The 22,414-nt window shown below is 50.0% G+C and overlaps 1 protein-coding gene across 1 annotated transcript; it reads left to right on the top strand.

The window, feature by feature from the left end:
• Nucleotides 1-1,001: 1,001 nt before the first annotated feature.
• Nucleotides 1,002-21,906, top strand: SCAMP4 (secretory carrier membrane protein 4). Its single transcript, XM_041423409.1, has 8 exons — nt 1,002-1,115; nt 5,859-5,929; nt 6,316-6,369; nt 9,051-9,179; nt 12,790-12,946; nt 15,893-15,994; nt 17,181-17,298; nt 18,962-21,906. Exons 3-8 carry the CDS (start codon nt 6,363-6,365, stop codon nt 19,136-19,138), a joined length of 690 nt encoding a protein of 229 aa, XP_041279343.1. The 5' UTR covers nt 1,002-1,115; nt 5,859-5,929; nt 6,316-6,362; the 3' UTR covers nt 19,139-21,906.
• The last annotated feature ends 508 nt before the right edge of the window (nt 21,907-22,414 follow it).

The following is a 22,414-nucleotide window of genomic DNA, read 5'->3' as shown; positions in this document are numbered from 1 at the left end:
AGCTTAGGAAGGGAGGGCAGGGGGAGGAAGAAATACTAATTTAAGGACAAAACTGTTGTTGGAAATTTTCATTACATTAAATATAAAGTAACGTAATGTATGGGTGACAACCTTTTTACTGAGGTGTGTTCTGTGGGTACATAGATGTATATTGCACAAAATACACAGGAACAAAAATAAAGTCTGTTTTATGAAGTAAAAAAAGTTAAAAAAAAAAAGTAAAGTAAAAAATCCCCACAAACAACTAATAATGTTGGAAAGAGTGATTTTAAATTTTAGCAGAGTGAGACTGAAAATGAATCCATCAAGATTTTGAATTGGAAAAACTTTAATTTCTTCTGTGCTCTCAGGACCGAGCTGTACCAGAATCACAGAGCGGTTCGGGTGGGAAGGGACCCCAAAGCCCATCCAGTGCCACCCCTGCCAGGGCAGGGACACCTCCCACTGTCCCAGGCTGCTCCAAGCCCTGTCCAGCCTGGCCTTGGGCACTGCCAGGGATCCAGGGGCAGCCACAGCTGCTCTGGGCACCCTGTGCCAGGGCCTGCCCACCCTGCCAGGGAACAATTCCTGCCCAAGATCCCATCCAGCCCTGCCCTCTGGCAGTGGCAGCCATTCCCTGTGTCCTGTCCCTCCCGGCCATGTCCCGGCACCCTCCAGGGAACAATTCCTGCCCAAGATCCCATCCAGCCCTGCCCTCTGGCAGTGGCAGCCATTCCCTGTGTCCTGTCCCTGCAGGCCTTGTCCCCAGTCCCTCTGCAGCTCTCCTGGAGCCCCTTCAGGCCCTGCAAGGGACTCTGAGCTCCCCTGCAGCCCTCTCTCTGCCCGGTGAACGTTCCCGCTCTCCCGGCCATGTCCCGGCACCCCCAGCAGCTCCCCCCGGCGGGCGCGGTCCCGGTACCTCAGACAATTCTGTCCCTCCCGCCTGCCGTCCCGCGCCACCGCCCCTCCCCTCCGCCCAGTCCCTCACATGATAGCGGTGGGTGCGCGCCGCGAGGCACTCTGGGAATTGTAGTTCACGGCGCGGGGCGCGCAGCGGCGGCCGTGACTGGCGGGACTCTGTTTCCCGGCGCGCCCCGCGGCGACCCCGGGGGGAGCGGGACCGGGCGCTCGCTGAGGTGGGCGCGGGGGGATCGGGCCGGCCAGTCTGAGCAGGTGACAAGGGGTGGAACAGGCTGGTGTCCTAAGCACGGGTGTTTCTGTGCTTTCTGCCTTCTTGAGCCATCTGAGCTTCTGTTCCTGAGCAGACACGCTTCACTTCTGGACGTGGTTGTACCAAAATCAATATTTGTCTGCTGTGGGTTTTGCATAGGCAAATTAAAGCTCCTGCCCACCTGCTGAGGCAGCACAGGGCTGTGTAAACAGGCTGGGGGAGCCCTGAGGGGAATTGCTCCCACATCTGCTGTGTCCCTACCTCCAGGATGGGGGGGACATGGGGCAGCAGAAGCCCCTGTATAGCCAGAAGTCCCCATGAGCCTCCTGGAATAATGTGGGAGGGGGATAACCCTTGTAACTTCACTGTCCCCTGCTCCTTTTCTCAGGGCACTGCTGCCATACTGGTTGTGGGTGGCTTTTGGTGTTATTTTTTGGCTGGTTGTGTCACTGCAGGGACAGTGTCCCACCCGTGAGGGCTGGTGGTGCATCAGGGGGAGGAAGCACTGCCAAAGCCAGGCTGTGTCAGCTCTGGGTTTGTAGTGCTGAGCTGATTGTTTTGGAGTGGCTGCTGCTGCCTTGGGCTCTCTGGGAAGTTCCTGGTAAGAGCTGGGCATCTGGAAGAGGCTCAAACCCAGCCTTTTGTCTTGAAACCAGTGCAGAGCCACCACTTTCTCTTTAAATTCAGCTGGAGAGATCATGAGAAGGATGTTTGCCTGTGTTGGGAGCAGCAGAGGCTGAGATGATTCTCTGCTTAGCTGGGTGATTTCAAACCCAGATCTCTGGGATCCCTGCAGGGGTCTCATTCCTTTTAGGCTCTTCTGAAAGGTCTGGGGTCTGCTGGCTCAGGGTGGGTTCTGAAAGCCTGGTAGGCTGATGGTCCTCCCCAGAGGCTCAGCTTGAACTGCTGTCAGGATTGTGTGTTGTGCCCAGGTTCCTCATTCCTCTTGTGTTCCCGTCATTAAATCCCCGTTGATGAGGGAGTGCGGACAGTTCTGCTCTGTGCTGGGATCCTGCCCCTCTGTTTGCTCTTGGCAGAGTGCTCTGGGTGAAACCCTGGAGTACAGGATTGTGTGGAAGCTTGCCTTGCTGCATCACAGAGTCAGAGTCCTTACAGCTGGAAAATACCTCCAAGGTCATTGAGTCCATCCTGTGCCCCATCCCCACCTTGTCCCCAGCCCAGAGCTCTGAGTGCCACATCCAGCCCTTCCTTGGGCACCTCCAGGGATGGGGGCTCCAAACCTCCCTGGGCAGCCCCTGCTACAGCCTGACCACCCTTTCCATGGAGAAATTCCTCCTGATGTCCAACCCGAACCTCCCCTGGCACAACTTGAGGCCATTTCCTCTTGTCCTGTCACGTGTTCCCTGGGAGCAGAGTCATCAAATCAGAATGAAAATACAGAGGCAGTACAGGAAATATCCTAAAGCAAGGACTCAGAAACTGGGGGATCTGTTGGATGGAAAGCTTGGGTTATTGGGCTCTTCTGAGATTGGCTGGGACATCTGCAGGGCACGAGAGGAGCCAGTGTCCTGTGAATCTGGTCTTGGGGACGTGCTCCAGGTCACTTGGTGGTTTTATGGCAAAGCAGGAATGAATTCAGCTCTCCCACCTCCCTGTCAATGCTCGTCTTCTGGCCTGGCCTTTGCTTGTTCTCTGCCACCTTTCTGTGATAGTGGAGAAAACAGCAGGGAGAAATAAACTTTTAAAATTACTTGATATGGACAGAATAAAGCAGGGGACTGAGGAGTAGTGTTGCAGTAGCAGGAATGCAGGGGATACTCAGTAAGTTTGCTGGGGATACTAAATTGGAAGGAGCTGCTGACCCCCTGGAAGGCAGAGAGGCCCCACAGAGAGTCCCTCACAAATGGGGGCTGAGCAACACCCAACCATGTGACAAGTGACAAGGGCAAGTGTCAGATGCTGCCCAGGGATGGGGCAGCCCTGGATGCAGGGACAGACTGGGAGTGAGGCTGGAGAGCAGCGCCGTGGGAAGGGCCCTGGGGGTCCTGGTCAGTGGCAAGTTGGATCTGAGTCACCGCTGTGTCCTGGCAGCCCAAAGGGCCACCCTGTCCTGGGGGGCACCAGGCCAGGGAGGGACTGTCCCACTCTGCTCTGCACTGGGGCAGCCTCACCTCCAGGGCTGGGGGCACTTTGGGCACCACGAGCTCAGAAGGATCCAGAGCTGTTGGAGAGTGCCCAAAGGAGGGACACGGAGCTGGGGAAGGCTCTGAGGAGCGGCTGAGGGCACTTGGCTCGTTCAGCTGGAGCACAGGAGACTGAGGGGAGGCTCCTCGGGGGCTGCAGCTCCTCCCCAGGGGAGGCAGAGGGGCAGGGGCTGAGCTCTGCTCTGGGACAGGGACAGGAGGCCAGCAAGGGCTGGAGCTGTGCCAGGGCTTGGCATGGAGCTCAGGGAAAGGTTCCTGCCCCCGAGGGTGCTGGCACTGCCCAGGCTGCCCAGGGAATGGTCCCGGCCCCAAGGCTGCCAGAGCTGCAGGAGCGTTTGGACAGCGCTGCCAGGGGTGCTCAGGGTGGGCTTGTTGGGGTGGCTGGGCAGGGACAGGGGCTGGATTTCATCCCTGAGGGTCCCTTCCAGCTCAGGATCTTCCAGGATTCTATGATACTCAAAATGTGCCTCAAAGCAGATTCCTACAGGAATTCCTTCACAACATTTTCCCTAGTCTGAGGTGGTGCAGTGTTTCACACTGCAGTCACATTCAAAGGAATCATGCTGTTGTCTGCCTGGAAAAACAGCACTGTTTGTGTTTGTGTCTTGGTTTGAGAGGGAAGTGGTGTCCCTGGAAGTGACACAGGGCATTTTGTCTGCGAGATCCTGGTAAAGAAAAGCTCCAAGTGTCTCCAGTGGACTCCTGAGTCATGTGCATTGGACTGTGAACTTCGGAGTTATTCATTGACCATGGATGAGCACGGTGGAAAAAGGAAGTTCACTTCACACCGGAGTTTCCTTAGCATGTGTGGGATTTTCCTCCCTCCACAAGTAGTGGATTATAGATTAAGAAAGTATTTGCAGTGGGTGCAGGGTGTTGGGTTTCACCTATTCCCAATTAAACTGAAAATATCCATGTGAACAGAGATCTGATTTACGTGTTGGAGAGGGACTGTTTGTAAGAGGGTGTAGTGAAGGGACAGGGGGGAATGGCTTCAAACTGACAGAGGGCAGGGTTAGATTGGATATTGGGAAGAAATTATTAGGAAGAAGCTCCCTATCCTTTTACCAGGATCTGGGAAGGTCAGCACATCTCAGGAAGTGATTACTCAGTGTAAAACATGGCCATGTGTGCTTATCCTTGCTGAAAGAATTGTTCTTAATGCTGCTTTGTGGATCCAAACCACATCTTTCTATGGAAGGGGGTGCATCACCAGAATGCTGCTTTATCTGGGGGTTTTATTTATTTATTTGAGTTAAAACCTCTCCACAGCACCACAGGCTGCCTTGAGAGGAGGACACAGGAAAACCATTGTTTGGCCATTGCAGGAAATCCATTGTCTGGCTCTGTCAAGCCAGGAGTGTCCCCCTCAGTCTTTTCTTCTGATCCTTTTTCCAGTGGACAAACACCTCTCTGCAGCTGTAGGACACCAACACTGAAGTGCAGTAGCTAAGTAATCCTCTGAAGAAGAAGAAGAGGTTTATTTGCAGGCTCATTCTTCAGTAAAGGATTTCTCTCTCTTAGTGCTTTAGTGTAGCTGGTGTTCATGGGCCATTTGTTCTCCCCCTGAAATTCCCAGATCTCAACTGAGAGCAGCTGCAGAAGGGTGGGGTGAAGTTTTAATGGTGTTCTTAACCGTCTTCATCCTTTGTTTTCTATTCACACATTTGAAAAATGCAAAGCAAAAGGCTCCCATTTCCAAACCATCAGTTACAAAATGGTGTGGGGCAGTGTTGGTGTTGAGGGACAGCCCTGAGGCCTCAGCTGTGGCAGGGATGGGGACAGAGCCTCCTGTCCACATGCTGGGGCTTGCTGGAGACTGGTCCAGGAAAATAATATGGTTTCCTCTGTGCAAACATATTTAAGCTTGTACATCTCTGCAGAGGAAGAGCAGGCTGCTGGTACAGTCCCAGGTGCTGCTGTCTCCACAGGCTAGGTTAGAGCAGCTCAAATGAAAAGAAAAGGAAAAGCAACCCAAGAAAACAGCTGTGCCAGTGCAAAACTCTGCAGCCTCCAGACCTTACCTGAGGACAGCACCAAGGTGCAGCAGAACCAGCTGCTGTAAATCCTGAGGGATTTGGGTACAGTGTGGCTGTTCTGACCCTGCTGCTGAGGCTGCTGGTGTTTTTAGTGGCATATTTTAGTCTAGACTGCTTTCTTTTCTGTCATAATCCAGTGCTGGTTTGCAGGGTTGGTTTGTGTGTTCTGTGTTTCCATTCTGGGATTTGCAGGTAGGGACACATGGTGTTTTTGTCCTTAAGGAAGAAGGGGTGGAATTAAAACTCAGCAAAGACCTCTCTGTGTATTTCATCTGTGGGATCAGCTCTGCCAAAATCAGCAACACGGCTGATGCTGGGTAAACTTCCCAGGATTTGCTTCTGCCAGAGCTACAGCCACACTCAGTGGTGGTAACAGGAAGAATGAATCTGCATTTGTGCAGAATTTCTAAAATAACAAGGGGTGTTTGGTTCGGTTCCAGCTGATTATTTTTTGTTAAGCAGGAGTTTAGTGCCCAGCTAACAGAGATTATCTGTTTGTTCCAGGAGCTGGGAAGCACCACAGAGAGCCAGGAGCCAACAAATCATCTCAACACCTCAATGAGGCATTAAGTCTGGTGAGCTCTACACATTTCTCTTCCAAAGTATGAGCTCTGCTGGGTCCCACCCTGACCTGTGTGGCTGCCCCTGGGAGCTGCAGGTGTTCTGGCAGGGGCTCCCTGAGCATCCTCAGCCTTTGCCAGGGGCACTTTTGTTTGCTGCTGGATGATGCAAACCTTCTAAGTGGCTGAATGAGGGGCTGCCAGAGCTTCCTCTGCACAAGGAGAAATCAGGATCCTGCTTGGGGGGCTCCAGCCTTCTTCCTTTGGGTGATGGATATGAGTAGTTTGTACTGGATACCCTGGGCTAGTGTTTGTCACACACTGGGAACATTCCCAGTTCCAGGAGGTTTTCTGGATTCTGCTTAGTGGCATGTGCTGACCTGATTTTCTTTCTCCCATAGATCTATTGCTCTGTCTGAAACCTCACCAGGGAACACAAGTATTAGAAATGGCAGGTAAGAGCACCTCGGGTACAGCCAGTAGGGAGAGTGGTTTCAGGGAGTTGTTCATGATGCTGTAACATGTCAGGAATGTGACCTGTGTCCCTCTCCAAGACCTTGGTGATCCCTAAAGCTCTTCAGCTACTTCTCGTGGCTTGGTCACATTCACTTTCCTGCTGTGTCCTGATCTGTCACCTGAAACAATGTACATGAGAATAATTCCTTCTTTCCAGAGGCTTTCCACAGTGTTCCTAGCTGTACTATTGACATTAATCCATCTGAATTATACTTGTAGTGAAACTAGTAACAAAATTTCAACCTTTTTTAAAGTAAGAGGAAGTCTGGAATTTGCCTCACGCTGCTGCTCATGGGTGATGCAGTTTGGTTTTTGAAAGCATGGGGTGCATTTGCTGATCAGATGTGTTGATGAGAGAACTGTAGCACTCCAAGCTCTGCAGTCAGACATAAAAGGGGATATTTTCATGTAATTTATTTTGTCTAATCTCAGAAGTAACCCAGAACAGCTGGCAACTGCAGGGTCTCTGGGTGGGAGGAGGTGGGGAGCAGCTGGGCAGCAGCAGAGAAGAGGTGTAATCCCCAGCTTTGTGTACCTAGCAAACAATCCTGGGGATGTTTGGACCATTTTATGAGCTTGAAAAATTACAAACTGCAGTGGCTGCTTGGTTTTGGCCCCACCACATGGGAGCTCTGCACTGGGAGCTGGCAGCAGCTCTGTCCATGACAGAAAATGGGAGAGAGCAGAACCAAAGGAACAATCTGCAGCTTCAGCTGTTGAAGAGGGACAGAACAAATTTTCCTCATCCCTCAGAAAAAAAACAAAAAATTGTTAGAGAATCAGCTTTTACTGTGATTGATTAATCTTGGTCTTCCTGGCTTCCCTAGAGACCTGTCCTTTCAGCTTTAAAAGCTGTGTCCCCTCCCCTTCCCTTGATCCAGCATTGTTAAATCCCTTTCTAGGCTGCAGGGACACACTGTGCAGGAGAAATCCCATTAGGTGTTTACAGCAAACAAAAAATTAATGCAGAGGAGTCCAAATTCCTGTGGACTTTGAAAGCATCCGTGGGCCATCAGCTCTCCACGGGATGGAGTCAGCAGTGGTGTTAACCAGTAACTCAAACCAGCTTGGAGAGCATCTGAATGAATGTAAAGTGGGTTTAAGGGAGAGGGGTGAGGAGGGGCTTGATGTTTGTTTTTATCAGGAGAAGTCAAATTGGGCTGGTGACTTCAGACATTTTTCCATAGCTCCTTCTGATGTATTCCCAGTGGGCGTTCTCACCATATTTTCTGTGTGAAAATATGCATGAGGGAAAGCCTTTTTCCTTCCTCAAGCCTGGCTGCAGCTCCAGGCTCTTCCCTGCCAACCTTCAAACGGAGCTGAGGAGCTGCTCCTGCAAAATGTCTCCTCAGCCGGAGATAATGGGAAGGGAAGGGGAACTCTTGTGCTGACAGTTCTTGTTCAGACATTTCCTCTTGTCTCCTGTGCCATTTGGAGGTTTTCCCAGGACATTCTTCATCTCTTCCTCTGGTTGTTTTTAATTCTGTTTACTGGGGCTGAAGGAGGCTAGAGACAATTAGTCACAATGCCCTGGAATCAAACTTTAATCAGCTCTGGAAGGCAAGAGCAAACATTCCCAAACATGTAGGAGCACACATCCAGGCACACGGACAAATCTGGGAGCTGACAGCAGCTGAGGATTTAGGCATTTAATTACTTGATTTTAAAACAAAAATTCTTCCCAAGGTAGAGTTTTCTTCACCATATAGCTTTTGGCAGCATTTGCTGATTTATTGTCTCTGAATGCAAAGCTTTTTTTTTTTTTCTTTGCCTTTTTTTTTTTTTTCCCTATGCCTTAACCTTGCAGGAAAAACTTGAATGTACCATTTTTCCATTAAAAATCTTGTATGTTTTCAAAACAAGATCATCCCTGACACAGAATCGTGGAATCACAAAATGGTTTGGGTTGGAGGGGACCTCAAAGCCCATCCAGTGCCACCCCTGCCATGGCAGGGACACCTCCCACTGTCCCAGGCTGCTCCAAGCCCTGTCCAGCCTGGCCTTGGGCACTGCCAGGGATCCAGGGGCAGCCACAGCTGCTCTGGGCACCCTGTGCCAGGGACAGGAATTCCTTCCCAATTCTGACTTATTCCATGAACTGTATGATACCTGGGTACACAATTCCTTATTGTCCCAGGCTACAACAGATCCTGAGGCCTGACCCATGGCCAGAACATGCTCTTGCCTACCCAGAGCTGGTGGCTGAAGGTAAATCTGCTTGTCTGGACACTCCCCAGCCTTTCTTTCCTCTTGCTGTGGATTTTTGAAGGGTTGTAATTGAACACCTCTGTGCAGCTGTTTCCCCCAGATGTTGCTGACACTTTCCCCTTCCTGAGGCAGCTCATCATGGAGCTTTAAAGTGGTTTCTTTCCTTGCAACACCTTTCACACAACTTCACACTGATGTGTAAAGGTGTTAAATCCACGTGATGTTTATTAGCTTGTTCCTGTTCCCCTCTCTCAGCCTTGTGTGTAGTAGAACAAATGTCCTGTCCACTGCTGAGGAAGAAAACCAATATATTTGTGGTCTGGGGGGAGGATGAACATGCAGCACTGCTAGGAAGGTGTGGAGGATACTAGACATTTCTGCTCCCAGCTGAAATGTGTGTTCTGTGTTCCAGAAAAGGTGAATAACTTCCCGCCGCTCCCCAAGTTCATCCCTCTGAAACCATGTTTCTACCAGAATTTTGCTGATGAAATCCCCATCGATTACCAGTTCCTGGTGAAGAGAATCTATCATGTGTGGATCTGTAAGTTCAGTAAAAAACACCTGTGCTGGAAAAAGGTATTTGTGTAGTAAAACTCCATAGATCTCAATGATTAATGTGCTTTAAAGTTTTGATGAGGAGCAACGATCCCCCTTAGAACACTCTAATATAACTTTATACCTGAATTTTAAGCTGCCGTGCCTTGAATCCTTGAGGGATCTTGAAGAAAGGAGGTTATCAGTGCTGGAAAAGTCTGATAGTAAATCTGAGGGAGAAAGCAGACCATGTTTGATACCTTTATTAATGTCAAATGGTCATAGAATTCCAGACTGGTTTGGGTGGGAAGGGACCTTAAAGCCCATCCAGTCTCACCTCTGCCATGGGCAGGAACACCTTCACTATCCCAGGCTGCTCCAAACCCCATCCAGCCTGGCCTTGGACTGTGCCAGGGCCTGCCCACCCTGCCAGGGAACAATTCCTGCCCAAGATCCCATCCAGCCCTGCCCTCTGGCAGTGGGAGCCATTCCCCCGTGTCCTGTCCCTCCAGGCCTTGTCCCAAATCCCTCTCCAGCCTTTTTTAAACCCTATTTAACTCCCCAAAAAAGCTACCTTAAGGAAATTCCCCATTCCCCTAAAGGAAGAGGAATAGGAGAATTTCAGACAAAATAAATGTGGCCCATTTGCTGCTACCTGGCTCCCCACATTGTTCTAGAAAGGCCAAAACTCCCTCTTATTCCCACATTTCCCTTCCCAATGGATGCACTATCTTCTAGCTGCATGCTGGCTCTTCTTTAACTCTCCAGAGCCCCCCAAACATCCTGCTGGAGTTGGGAACTGATGCTGTGACAGCTGGTGATGTGCTGATACTCTGTGTGAACAGAGCTCCTGGCCCTGGGCTCCTGTTGTTTGCCTCAGCCATTGAGGACCCAGGAATGAAAATTGACCATTCTCCTGCAAGGAATGAAATCGGTGTGGCAGGCCTAGGAAACCACAGGGAATGCTTTGCAAGATTAAGAATCTTTTTGCCTTGCTTATCTTTTTTTTCCCCCAAATGCTTGTCATCCTCTTTACCCTTCTCACTGAAGGAAAGCTTGTTTTCTGCCAGCTCTGCATTTGGTGGCGTGGCTTTTATTCCAGATGCACGGGATGTGTGTAGGAGAGAGATTTGTGTGCATAAATAATGGCATAATCCATGGCTCCATTGTTCTTTGGTTATGTGGAGCTGCTGCAATGAGCTCTGTAATTTTCTTGCCTGAAGAAGCTGCCTGTCCCTCCAGACTCACTGGTGCGATGTAGAAGCTGTAAAGCCGCCTTTGTCCTCCCCTCTCCCAAAACAAAGAGTCCCTCAGTCGAGTTAATGGCAGGCTGGAGGAGAGCCAGGGATTTGGGCATGGCCAGGAGAGCTGCCATCTGCACCAGGAGTTTCACATTTCCATCTCCTGCACTCAGGAGTTTCACATTTCCATCTGCAGTGCACTTCCTTTGGGGGTCTCCCTGATTTTTTGCCGTGGGTTGGAGAGAGATGTGTAAAGGGAAGAAGGTAAACAAGGAAAGGGCAGTTTTGAAAAGTAGAAACACACAAGTCGTTGCTGGAAGGGTGATTGCTCATTACTTTAATTGGATGTGAGCACTAGATTAAGGTGGAGGGAGGTTTGGGGAAGGTTGTACCAGAGCTCCCACTGCTGGAGAGCAAACTCCAGCCTGAGGCACAGGGAGAGCCAAAAGTTCCTTAGAACTCTGCAGATGCCCCTGGCTTGGTGTTGTTTTGTTGGGTATTTAAAAATAAGTAACTTTTGGAGAATAAATAGCTTCGGAAAATGAATATTTGGAGAAGTACAGCTAATTGGTGTGTAAATGAAATATCACAGATTCATGGAATCCCTGAATGGTTTGGGTTGGAATTACCTTAAAGCCCATCCAGTGCCACCCCCTGCCTTGGGCAGGGACACCTTCCACTATCCCAGGCTGTTCCAAGCCCTGTCCAGCCTGGCCTGGGACACTTCCAGGGATGGGGAATCTACAAACTGTTAGTTTAAATACATAGAATTAATTAATTTAAAGAACTAATATTCTTCCCCCCAGCATTAACACATCCAAACCATTGTGTACAAAGCTTTGTTGGCTACTCAGAATACATGTTTTTTGCAGTAAAACAATGTTTTATTTTACTCTCAGGCCACGTGTAAGCCAGAAGTAGCAGCTGGGTATAGGTTTTGTTCCCCTGACTGTGTTGTCAGTATGATTTTGTGACCATAAAACCTTGCAGTTGTTTAGGACCCCCAAGCTGTGTGAAGGCAGGTGGGTCAGTGCCCAGGAGGACCAAGGCAGTGATGAGTAGATGAGCTGCAGAGCCATGGCAGGGAGTGGAGTGGGGCATGGGCAGGGTTCCCTTGGCACAGGTAAAGAGAAATTCAGGGTTTAATTTTGCCTGAATAACTGAGGCCAAGGTCCAGGGTGTCACCATGAGTTTATCACCAGGCTGTGCTGGAGGGCCTTTGGTGTTTGGACCTTCCACCTTCTCCTTTCTCTGTGCTTGTTGATACAGGTTACCACAAAGGGTTTGAAGAGTCACCAGCAGTTTTCCAAAACAGGAGCTTGTAAATTGGCCTCTTTGAGCCTGGCAGTGCCTGGGTGGATGCAGGGACAGCTGTGGGGAGCCCCTGGCTTGGGGCTGAACCCCCTTTCCAGGGGTGTGGGCTCCAGGAAAATGGGGAGCAGCAGCCCTTCATATAGTACTACTTAGTGCAGCACTGCTGTGCCCTGGGGGCCTTTGTCAACTGTTCCTTTTTATCCAAGTGACAGGAACAGGGATGTGAAAAGGCCTCTAAGCCACCCCTGTGGTCCCATATTCTCAGCTTGATTGGAGTTTGTTTATCCCCTTGCTCAAGGCAGCACTGCCAAGGCCCCAGGCTGATATCCAGGCTTCCTCAGAGGCCCAGGGAAGCAGAGAGAGAGCCTGCAAGGCACTGAGCTGGCACAGAGATGGCTCCTGAGGCAGCCCCAGACAGCACAGTCAGTCGGAGGCAGGGGCAGGGCTAGGGTCACCCCCTCTCCTCTCACAATGGGGTTTTACTATAAATGGAAATTAGACCTTGCTCATAATTCATAATAACACTGGCCTGAGTCTTCTATTGGTCACATCAGTTGCTACCTAAGCTCTCCATGCTTTGACAGGTCATAAAAGAGTTCCCTCATCCCTGTGCTGCAGGATCCCTCTGGAGCTGGATGTTCCTGTGCTCCCAGCTCCAGGTCACACAGGAGCCTGTGCCTCACTCAGAGCAGCTGCACTGCTGCCCCAGGGGCCCTTCCCACTGTAACCCTGGGGGCTTCACAGAGTCCTGAGGTGTCCTGAGTTAGCAGGGATCCACAGGGACCATCAGTCCAGCTCCTGGTATTAACCAGGAGACCCCAACAAGCCCACCCTGAGCACCCCTGGCAGCGCTGTCCAAACGCTCCTGCAGCTCTGGCAGCCTTGGGGCCGGGACCATTCCCTGGGCAGCCTGGGCAGTGCCAGCACCCTCGGGGGCAAGAACCTTTCCCTGAGCTCCATCCCAACCCTCTCACACAGCCCCAGCCATTACCTTTTGTTTCCTTTTCTCCCGAAGTCCTGGAAGTGCCCCACCCCACGTTCTCTCCTGTGCCCTCTCCCCAGTTTACTGCATCACGCTGGCCGTGAACCTCATCGCCTGCCTGGCCTGGTGGATCGGGGGAGGCTACGGGGCCAACTTCGGCCTGGCCATCCTCTGGCTGATCCTCTTCAGCCCCTGTGGCTACGTCTGCTGGTTCCGACCTGCCTACAAAGCCTTTCGGTGAGTGCCAGCCCAGGAGGTGCTTCTGGTGCAGTTCCCTTGGAAGTTTCCTCAGTTGTTGCTGGGGAGTGCTGCTGGGGGAGGTCTCTCTGGCTGGGATGAAGTACACAATGTCTTGTTTACTTTCAAAATGAAGAAGAATGTGGCTACTTCTAAATGCTAGATATAGGACTGACGGTCACATAAGATTGGAGGTGAGCAGTTTGACACTTCTGAGAGAGTTAAATTCGTATTTTACTTAAATATCTCAAACTTAGCAACACCCTCATCTCAGTGCAGCATTAAAATAGGTACTAATTTGGTAAAGCTTCATTGAGGCTTATTTTAATGGAAGACTATTATTAGTTTTTGAGAACTCTTCTGATTCCTGTCTCCAGCTACATGAGAGCTTGTCTGCTTAGCTTTTTAGATAAAAGCAGTTCCCTGGAGTCAGGCCTTCTGAAACTCCACAAATATTTAAAGCCATCCTACATTTTTCCTTTAATTAATAATCATTTGCATTTGCTGTGGACCATGAGGCATCACTCAAACATTAATGTATAAAGCCTGGCAGAGCTAGGAGGGTCCTGAGCAGTTCCCAGCCTGACACAGGGAAAGGAGGGGCCTGCCCAGTGCCACCATCACACCCCACACACCAGTCAGGGGTTTGCCCTCTGGAGGTGAAGCTGTTCCTGGTAGGATACTCTGGATTTTGATTATTCACCAGACTCTGTGATGAGCTGGTTTGGACAACAGCAAAAGCAGCTGATGGAAATGGGAGGTGACAGGTGGGTCCTGTCTAACCCATGATAAATTAATTGTTTAAATGCGCTTCTGAGCTGATGCTTTGTGTGCCCACAGCACTGGGCACTGGATGCTGTTAAATCACCAGTGGCATCATGGAGTACAGGGGAGGGTCATTTCTGCTGAAAAGGGAAGGGTTGGATTTGTCTCAAAGTTCCAAATGATGTGAAAATCCCAGCTCTGAACTCTTGCCCTGTGGGGCTGGAGTTTGTCCCCATCCTGAGCTCAGAAGCCCCAGGGCCTCCAAGTCCTGGAGCTCTGTTCAAAGAGGAATTTCCATTCTACAGTCTGGGAAAAATTACTCCTCCCTGCTGACCTCCCCCGGGCTCCACAAGGGCCGTTTCTCATTATTCCTTGAACGTTGTTTGGATGTGTTTATGCAATGAATGCTGAGAGGTCCCTGAGGTTACTCTGTGCAGGGACTTGCAGTTAAAAAAAGACTCAACCCCAGGGACAGAGTGGGGAGCACAGGGATCATCCCCTGGGACAGCAGTTGGGCTGCAAATCACTGTGGAGGGGCAGCACTGTTGGGATAACAAGTGGTGATTGCAGAGGCAAAATCAGCCCTGCTTGTCCTGGAGGAGGCCACCCTTCAGTGCTGGCACCCTGTCCTGTGACACGGTGACATCCTGTGAGGATGCTTCTCTAAAACCTTTGTCATCCCACTGTATCCCAAATTAAATTAGCTGCAGAGCTTTGGTGCTAGGGCAAAGCTGTAGCAAATCTGCACCAGAAAGCTGGATGAGAAATCACCTTTTCTCTGTATCCCCACTAATTCCTGCAGATCCTTTCAAATGAAGACTCCTTCAGCCCCTTCAGGTTGGAGTTGCAAGAGTCTGTTTGAAGGCTCAGCCTCGAGCCTAATCCTTGTTAATTGGATTCTGACAGGCACCACTGTCAGCAGGCCTTGCCTAAAGTATTTCTTTCTCAATGCTGTACTCTGAGGTGGTACTTGAAGGGTGGGATTGTGAGGATACTCAAGGATAATAAATCTTCAAGAGCCACCATCTGTGACAGACACCCAGACCAACACAGGCAGCGCTGAGGAGCGTGGGTGTGACTGGAGGCTTCTCAACGTGCCTCACCTTCTTCATCTCCTCCCAAGGCATCAGGGGCTAGAATTATAAAATTAACAACCATCAGCATAATAAAAATAATTAAAATAATAAGCATTTAAATACTTTCAGGGTTTAAGCAGGAGCTGGCAGTGATTGGAGCTCTTTTAACTCCCCTTTGCACCAAACTGCCTCACAAGCATCTTTTTTGTAGGTCTGTAGAGAAATCATTGGCCCTTTGAGTTCCTTAGAGTTATGGGAATCATTTGTATCATTAAAAATGATAGTTTGAGGAACTTAAGATGTGGCTGGTTTGATGGGATGAAGATGTGTTATGACAGAGCCCAGACTTGGGCAGGGCAGTGCTGGGCCCCCAGTGCACCCATGACAGAGACTGTGAATGTGTCTGGTCAACATCTTGCTTGGGGTCATTTTCATGCTAATTATGAATTATGAATAATTATTGTACCTGTGTAAACTCAAGGACCTCACCTGTACATCCTGATGATGGGGAGCCTGCAGAGATGGGAAGTGTGCCTCTGCTTTCAGGGTACCACCCACCTCTCTCATGGCTGTTTTCCCTGCTGTGATGTCCCAGTTGTCCCAGTGCTGGATTATTTACCATGGGTGTGGGAACATGATGACAAGCAGACACTGAAACATTCCCAGCTGGAATTCTTGTGCTCAGTGATCCTTTCTAGTGTATAGACAAGCTCTGCCTGCCAGCATCAGGCCCTTGTGTGCCTCCTTGCCAGAGCAGAGCTGGGCAGGTGTCAGGCTGGGCTGATATTCGGTCAGAGAATGACTCAGACTCTCTGTGTAGGAGACTTGTGTCCCTCAGCCTCTCCTTGTGTGTCATCATAGGTGCAATTCCTCAGGGAGGGCAACTGCAAGAGCCAGGTTATTGGGAGACAATCTGTGCTGCTGAGTCATGGAGCTGTGTGCTCTCACTGCCAGGGAAGGGGGAGAAGCCTCCCAGCACACAGCCATGGAGGGAACCCTCTGGAGTCACCACTGTAGAGGGTTTGAATGTGATGGTGGGGTCAGACATGGGTGTGGAGCAGCACAAGGTGCCAATGCCCCCCTGACCTCCTTTCTTCCTCCGCAGGTCGGACAGTTCCTTTAATTTCATGGCCTTTTTCTTCATCTTTGGGGCGCAGTTCCTCCTCACGGTGCTGCAGGCGATCGGCATCTCCGGGTGGGGAGCGTGGTAAGTGGGAATGTCCCAGCAGGCCCAGGAGCTCTGGGCTGTGGCTGCTTCCATGGGCTTGGAGAGACTGATGGGAGCCTGTACCAGGTGCAGAGGAGGAAGCTTTCTGATTTCCCCAGTGGCATAGCTGTATCTGCTCTTGGGGTGCGCAGTTCGGGTTTCATTGCTGTGTTGGGCAGAAATCAAGGCCAAGTTGGATGGGACTTAGAGCAGCTTGGTCTAGTGGAAGGTGTCCCTGCCCATGTGGTCTGGCTGGGTTTTAAGGTCCCTTCCAACCCAGATAATTCTGTGATCTTCACCTGGTTGCTCTTTGTAGCCTCTTCCCTCAGTCCATTTCTTTTACGGTGTAGCAGCCCGTGTCAGGCTCAGCATTGCCCTCAGTGCTGGCAGCACACGGTGAGCTGAGTGTGGTGACTCATTGCTGGCCTATGAGAAGTACTGTGAGAGTTCTAAAATAAATGGGAGCTTGTTAGTGTCTGTCCCTGGTTGTGTTATAATTGTTTGGCATTTTAACTTCCTGTCTATAGAGACTTGAGAGCAATTCCTGCTGAAACTACAAGTAATGGAAAGTCTTAGCACTCCATTTAATGCTCTGGTTTCAGAATTGCTGATGCCTCACCTGGTTTTTGCCAGAAAAGGAATGGAGATGGAGTGTAAAAGACAGGACTCTGGTGTTCCCTGATCCCAGTTCTGGTCTCTAGATGCACAACAAAAGCACCTTGAGAATATGTCTTCTACTCCCAAAATCCATGCAGCTGGCTGTCCCTTAAAGCTCTCAGACTGGATTAGTGAGGGATGCTGACAAGTGAGAGTTGAGATCTTGGGGAAATACCTGCATTGAATTCTGTCAATTGTTTTCATTGTTCCTTTCATTTTCAAGAGCTTAAAAGCTGCCTTGTAATTTCTGGGTTACGAATCACAGAAACAGAATGCTTTGGGTTGAAAAGGACCTTAAATCCCATCCCATTCCACCCCTGCCATGGCAGGGACACCTTCCACTGTCCCAGGGTGCTCCAAGCCCCGTCCAGCCTGACCTTGGACACTTCCAGAGATCCAGGGGCAGCCACAGCTGCTCTGGGCAACCCCTGTCAGGGCCTTATAAGCACATAAACAGTTTGTCTGATAACATGGACACTTTGAAAAGCAGATTATAATGCTATTGTGTCTCTTTTTCTGTTTCTTCCAGTGGATGGTTGGCAGCCATCACCTTCTTCAGCACCAGCGTGGCAGCTGCTGTGTTCATGCTGTTCCCTGCCATCATGTTCACGATGTCAGCAGTTGCAATGCTCATCTGCATCATAAGGGTAGGTTCTGCTAGTGGAAGATGTCCCTGCCCATGGCAGGGGAGCACAATGAGATGGGTTTTAAGGTTCCTTCCAGCCCAAGCCATTCTGAGATTTTGGGATTCTTCAGATCTCTCTGTGCCTTGGAGAATCCCTGCTGTGTATCACAGTAATGTGAAGAGGCAGCTCAGCAGCCACCACAAGCCATCACTGCTTTGAAAGGTTGCACAGTGCAGTCAGTTGATGTCTCTCAGAGTTTCTGGAGGACAAATCTAGACAGCACAAGACAGCTCAGGCTGGAAATTGTCACGGTGTCATGTGGTGATGTTGCTTTGTGTCATGCAAAGCAAGCTTCATGTGGAGGAACCTGAGGCTCTGTGAAGGGGAGAGGTTTGGATTGGATATTAGGAAACATTTATTTTCACAGAAAGGATTGTAAAATGTTGGAAGGCTGCCCAGGGTGGTGGTGGAATCATCATCCCTGGGAGTGTTCAGAAAATGTGTGGATGTAGCCCCTGGGGACATGGGTTAGTGGTGACCATGGTGGTGGAGCTGGGCTGATGGTTGGACTTGGTGGTCTTGGAGGTCTTTTCCAGCCTCAGCAATCCTGTGATTCCATGATTTGTTGCTCCTTGGGATGGTCAGTGGTGAAGCATCTGCAGTGGGGACCAGGTGGCAGGGTGGGAACTGGGTCTCTGCAGGAGCAAGGATTTGTAGTAGGACTCTCTGGAAAGCTTTGGCAGGCAGGGAAAATGTCAGAACCCAAGACGTCCCTCTGGATGCCCTGGATAGCTCAAAATCCTGGCAGGGGCTCAGAGATCCTGGCAGGAAGCCAGAGACACTTGGGAATTTGATCTCAACCCATGGAGCAAATTACCAACGTTATATGATGAATTACAAGTCACAAAAGTTTAAGTAACATAACAGTAGTTGTCACAGGGTGAAAGGTGAAATTTTGAAGAATTTGACTATGGGGGTCTAAGGGACAAAATGGAAGAATTTAGGCGTTGTCCTCTCCTTCTTCCTTGTTCTTCCTGGCCTCCATCTTCTTGGTGATGGTGGCACTTTGGGACTGGTGTAGAGTAAAAAGTCACTGTCTAACATAAGTGATAAGTATTAGAACATAACTGTAAATATCAAATACAAAGTTTATAGTATAAAAGACAACACCAGCCCCGTGGGAGGGCAGTGTGCCTCAGACTGACCTGCAAAACAGACCTCAGCAAGCCAGACAGAAAATGTGTTAGATAAGAAATAATAAACAACCTCGAGAACAACAGCTGAAGACTTCTGACTTCTTCTTCGACAGCTGGGTTGGGGAAAAGAGACTTTTTAACACTCCTTGGGATCACCTTGACCAAAGGGGATCCCGAGAGGAAAACAGAAGCTCTGTGGCAGCAGTGGTGTTGGACTCTGTGTTGGAGAGGTTTCAACCCCCTGGCCTGGGCTGGCTGCCTTGCTGTGGGATCCCCCACCTGAATGGTGGGAATGTGTTCAAGTTTTGGGTTGATTTTCTCTGTCTGCACCTCTGTTCCCTGCATTACTTTATTTCTTGTGCTTTGTTCCTCAAAAATGCAGCTCTTCATAGAGACAGGAACAAATCCTGTTGCCAAGTGGCTCTGCAGGGGCTCAGCTCTGGGCTCCTGGTGCTGACACTCCTCTTGTCCTCCCTTTTATCCCTTAGGTACATAAAATCTACCGAGGGGCTGGTGGAAGCTTCCAGAAGGCTCAAGATGAGTGGAACAGCGGCGCATGGAGGAACCCTCCCAGCAGGGAGGCCCAGTACAGCAATTTTTCTGGGAACAGCCTGCCAGAGTATCCCACAGTGCCCAACTACCCCTCTGCAAACCAATGGCCTTAAGCAGCAACAGCTGCAAACTGCCTGGAGTCTCTCCTTTTTGGTCTTTTTATTCTTGTTCTTGGAAAAGATCATTTGCATTCCCTCCCAAGCACCCCACTCATCTCGAGGACCTTTCTGGTTCTTGTCTCCTGATCCCTGAGGAATATCCGTGCTCTCAGCCCTTCCCACCTCCACTGCACTGCACGGCCATGGCAGAAAGCTTTTTGTTTGCCTTGAGTCACCAGTATTTGCCTCGTTGCAGACTAAGAACAAACCCTTCGCTGCCCTTGCTTGAGGGAATCCTCTCCTGACCATCCCTGGAAAAGGCTCAGCTTCCCCACGATGGCAGCACTCCCACAGCTGCTCCTGCCCCTGCTCCTGCTCAGCTTCCATGGAATGCCCAGCACAGCATCACGCCATCTGTAGCAAAAGCAATCAGAGCATTAGTAGCAACTGGTGTTTACTCTCCTGGATGAATAATGTGGAATTTTTCACTCTAAGGGAAATGCAGCACTTAAATTATTTGGTACTAGTGACACTGAAGTGTTTTGTGAAAGCTCCACCCTCCGTGGGAGGATCCCTGCAGGTAACAGAGGTGCCCTGGGTGAGTCCTCGGATGGGAAGTCCCCACAATCCTCCTTTGCCTGCTCAGACTGTTGTGATGCTACAGCTCTTGCTTTCCCTGCTGCCAAAACCTCTTGCTGGATCTGTGTGTTCCAAAGGTACAGATTCATCTCCTTAGGTTCATGATTTCTCTGTAAAGCCTGAATCAAAACCCAGTGGAAACCAGTGCAGAGCTGACACTGGGCCTTGGTGATGTTCACCCTGGTACAGGGACTCAGCACGAGATTTCCCCACCATGTAACTTCCAGCCAGGTTTTGTGCTGGATGCAAGATAATGATTGATCTCACTGCTGGAGCCCCAGTGTGGTTTGGAAATGCTTCTGTTACAATGAATAGTTTAATTCTGCCTTCTGGTGTAGCTGAACTCCAGATGTTACAGTGGGATCTGGGAGATCAAGGGAAGTTTGTTGGTCCTCATGGCTGCTGTTGGCTCTGTAGTTGGCAGGACTTCCATGGGAGAGAGATTCCTGCCTTTCTCCAATGATCAGCTGAAGGGAGGATGAAGCTGTTGGGAGGGATTGTTTTCCCTGAAATTATCCTCCACCTTGTCATTCATCTCCATTCTGTGCCTGAGCCATCCAATTCCCTGTGTCCTACAGCGATCCAGGCAGCAAAAGCTGCGGTTTCCTCTTCCCCCTCAGCCTGCTGTGAATTTTTTAAAACCTGTCCAAACTGGGAGGTCAGTTCCCAATTTTTTTATAGGGAGTGAGTGTTTCAAGTCTGTGGCTTTCAAAGTTTTGGCCAATGATCCAGAGTGCTCCATTTGGGAGATCTAGGAGGGGTTGGGCACCCTGGGGATCAGACCTGGAGCCTGCTGCCTTGGCAGGCTGTTGATGGGGTTATTCCAAATTCCTAAATTCACACTGAGCAACTGGAAAACACAACTGGCTCCTAGAAAGGGACAGGGACATGGTCCTAGCTAGGTGGAATTGATTTGCAAGTGGTCTTTTGAAATTTTTTCTCTACATGTGCCTTATCTAATGAAATCATAGTACACAGAGGAGAGCTCCCGCTTCCCCCTCACCCCTGCAGAATTCCCTGTTTCCCTGTTAACTCGTCCTGTGTCACACTGTAAATAATGAGGGAAGCACAGTCTGGAATCTGCAAGACCCCTGTGTTACCAGGGCCAAAGCAAAAGCAACCCCAGATTTCCCCAAATTTCCGTTTACAGCCACACTGACCCCTGCTGCAGGAGCAGCCCTCCACTGGCTCTGGGATGTGGAATGTGCTCCCAGCACCAGGGGTTTTTCCTGGAGAGTGTGCAATGTGCTTGGGAGGACGAGCTCTTGGAGCCTTCTTAACAGAACATGACCTGATGGCATTGTGAAGCTTTTAGGTGCCTTTGTCTAGTGTCAAATGTAATTTTAAATGTTCTTTGTCGCTTGCCATCGGAGTGATGAAAGAACTGCCTGGCGTTGACTCCCTGGAAATACGATGGATGCACCACAGGGTGAGGGCTGAAGGTGGGATTGGCCACACCTGGGAGCCAGGACATGGTGCACCTGTGTCCCTCAGTCCTGCCCCTTGCCATCCTCTTGCCAAAATTCTTCAAAACCATTTGATACCTGCCCGATTTCAGTGTGTCAAGTTGGAGGTTTTGAAGGAACCAAGAGGAGAAGCGTTGCTGGGGGCTCCACATCCTACTTCTCTTTGGGATTTTCCCCTTGGAGAATCTGGGGGCTGTGTTGAAGCACCCACCCTCAGTCACACTGGAAATGTTTGATGCAAGGAGAGGGGGTGCCTGGGAGCCTGCCCACCGGAATGGTTGGAGCTGGACACCGAAATCAGACCCTGTTAGCCTGCACTGCCTGAGATCCCTGTGGAGATCAATGCACCTCCAGGTGGGAGCTCCATCCCATCCCCTCCCTCCTCTTCAATGCCAGAAACCGTAATTCCAGAAAGTCCAACACGCTGCCTGAACAAATGGCTTAATTTTTTTCTTTTTTTTTTTTGGACTCCTCTAGATGTTTTTAAATGTTTACATTAGATTTCTAAAAGTTCTTAACACCATTAACCCAGCCCTGGCTCCTGGTGTGGTTGGGCGTCACGTGGCGTGTCTGTGTGTGATGTTTCGTGTCACCTGTGGAGCTCTGGGTTTTGTTTGTGTTTTTCTCCTGATCACAAGACAATAAATGCTCATCCTGTGCTTGATGAGGAGAACTGGCCGCATCAGAGAAGTGTCTGTTCCTAGGTAACCGGAGTTATCTGGCAGAGGGAAATGGCAAAATCTCTACGTTCCTCCAAAGTCTCCCACTGCATGTTGTTTTCTCTGTGAAAGAACAGCACATTGATGGATGAGGCTCATCCTCTGTGCTGGGGACTGGTGTGAGTGGCTTGTGGTTTGTGCTCTCAGAGATGCAGCTTTGACCAAAGGTGCTGCCATTGTTCCCATCTGCTAACAATGGGACTGGGAGAGCAGAGGTGTGGAGAAAGTCCCATCTCCCAAGCACTGGGGTCATTTTTGTGGCCTTTCCATAGTGCAGAGAGCCCCTGGCAGTGCTGGTGTCTGCTTTCCCCAGTTATTGCCTGAAAGGATACTCTTACCCCTGGAGTAAATAGGCTTGGACAGCAAAGGTGACTTGAATCCCTTTAGCACAGCTGAATTTATTGCCCAAAATGTTCTTCAAAAACTATCACAGAATCCCAGAATATTTGAGTTGGAAGGGACCTCAA

Source organism: Onychostruthus taczanowskii, unplaced genomic scaffold, assembly GCF_017590055.1.
Source record: "Onychostruthus taczanowskii isolate IOZ18803 unplaced genomic scaffold, ASM1759005v1 scaffold110, whole genome shotgun sequence".
NCBI classification, from domain to species: Eukaryota; Metazoa; Chordata; class Aves; order Passeriformes; family Passeridae; genus Onychostruthus; species Onychostruthus taczanowskii.
This window is presented reverse-complemented; position numbering and strand designations above follow the sequence as displayed.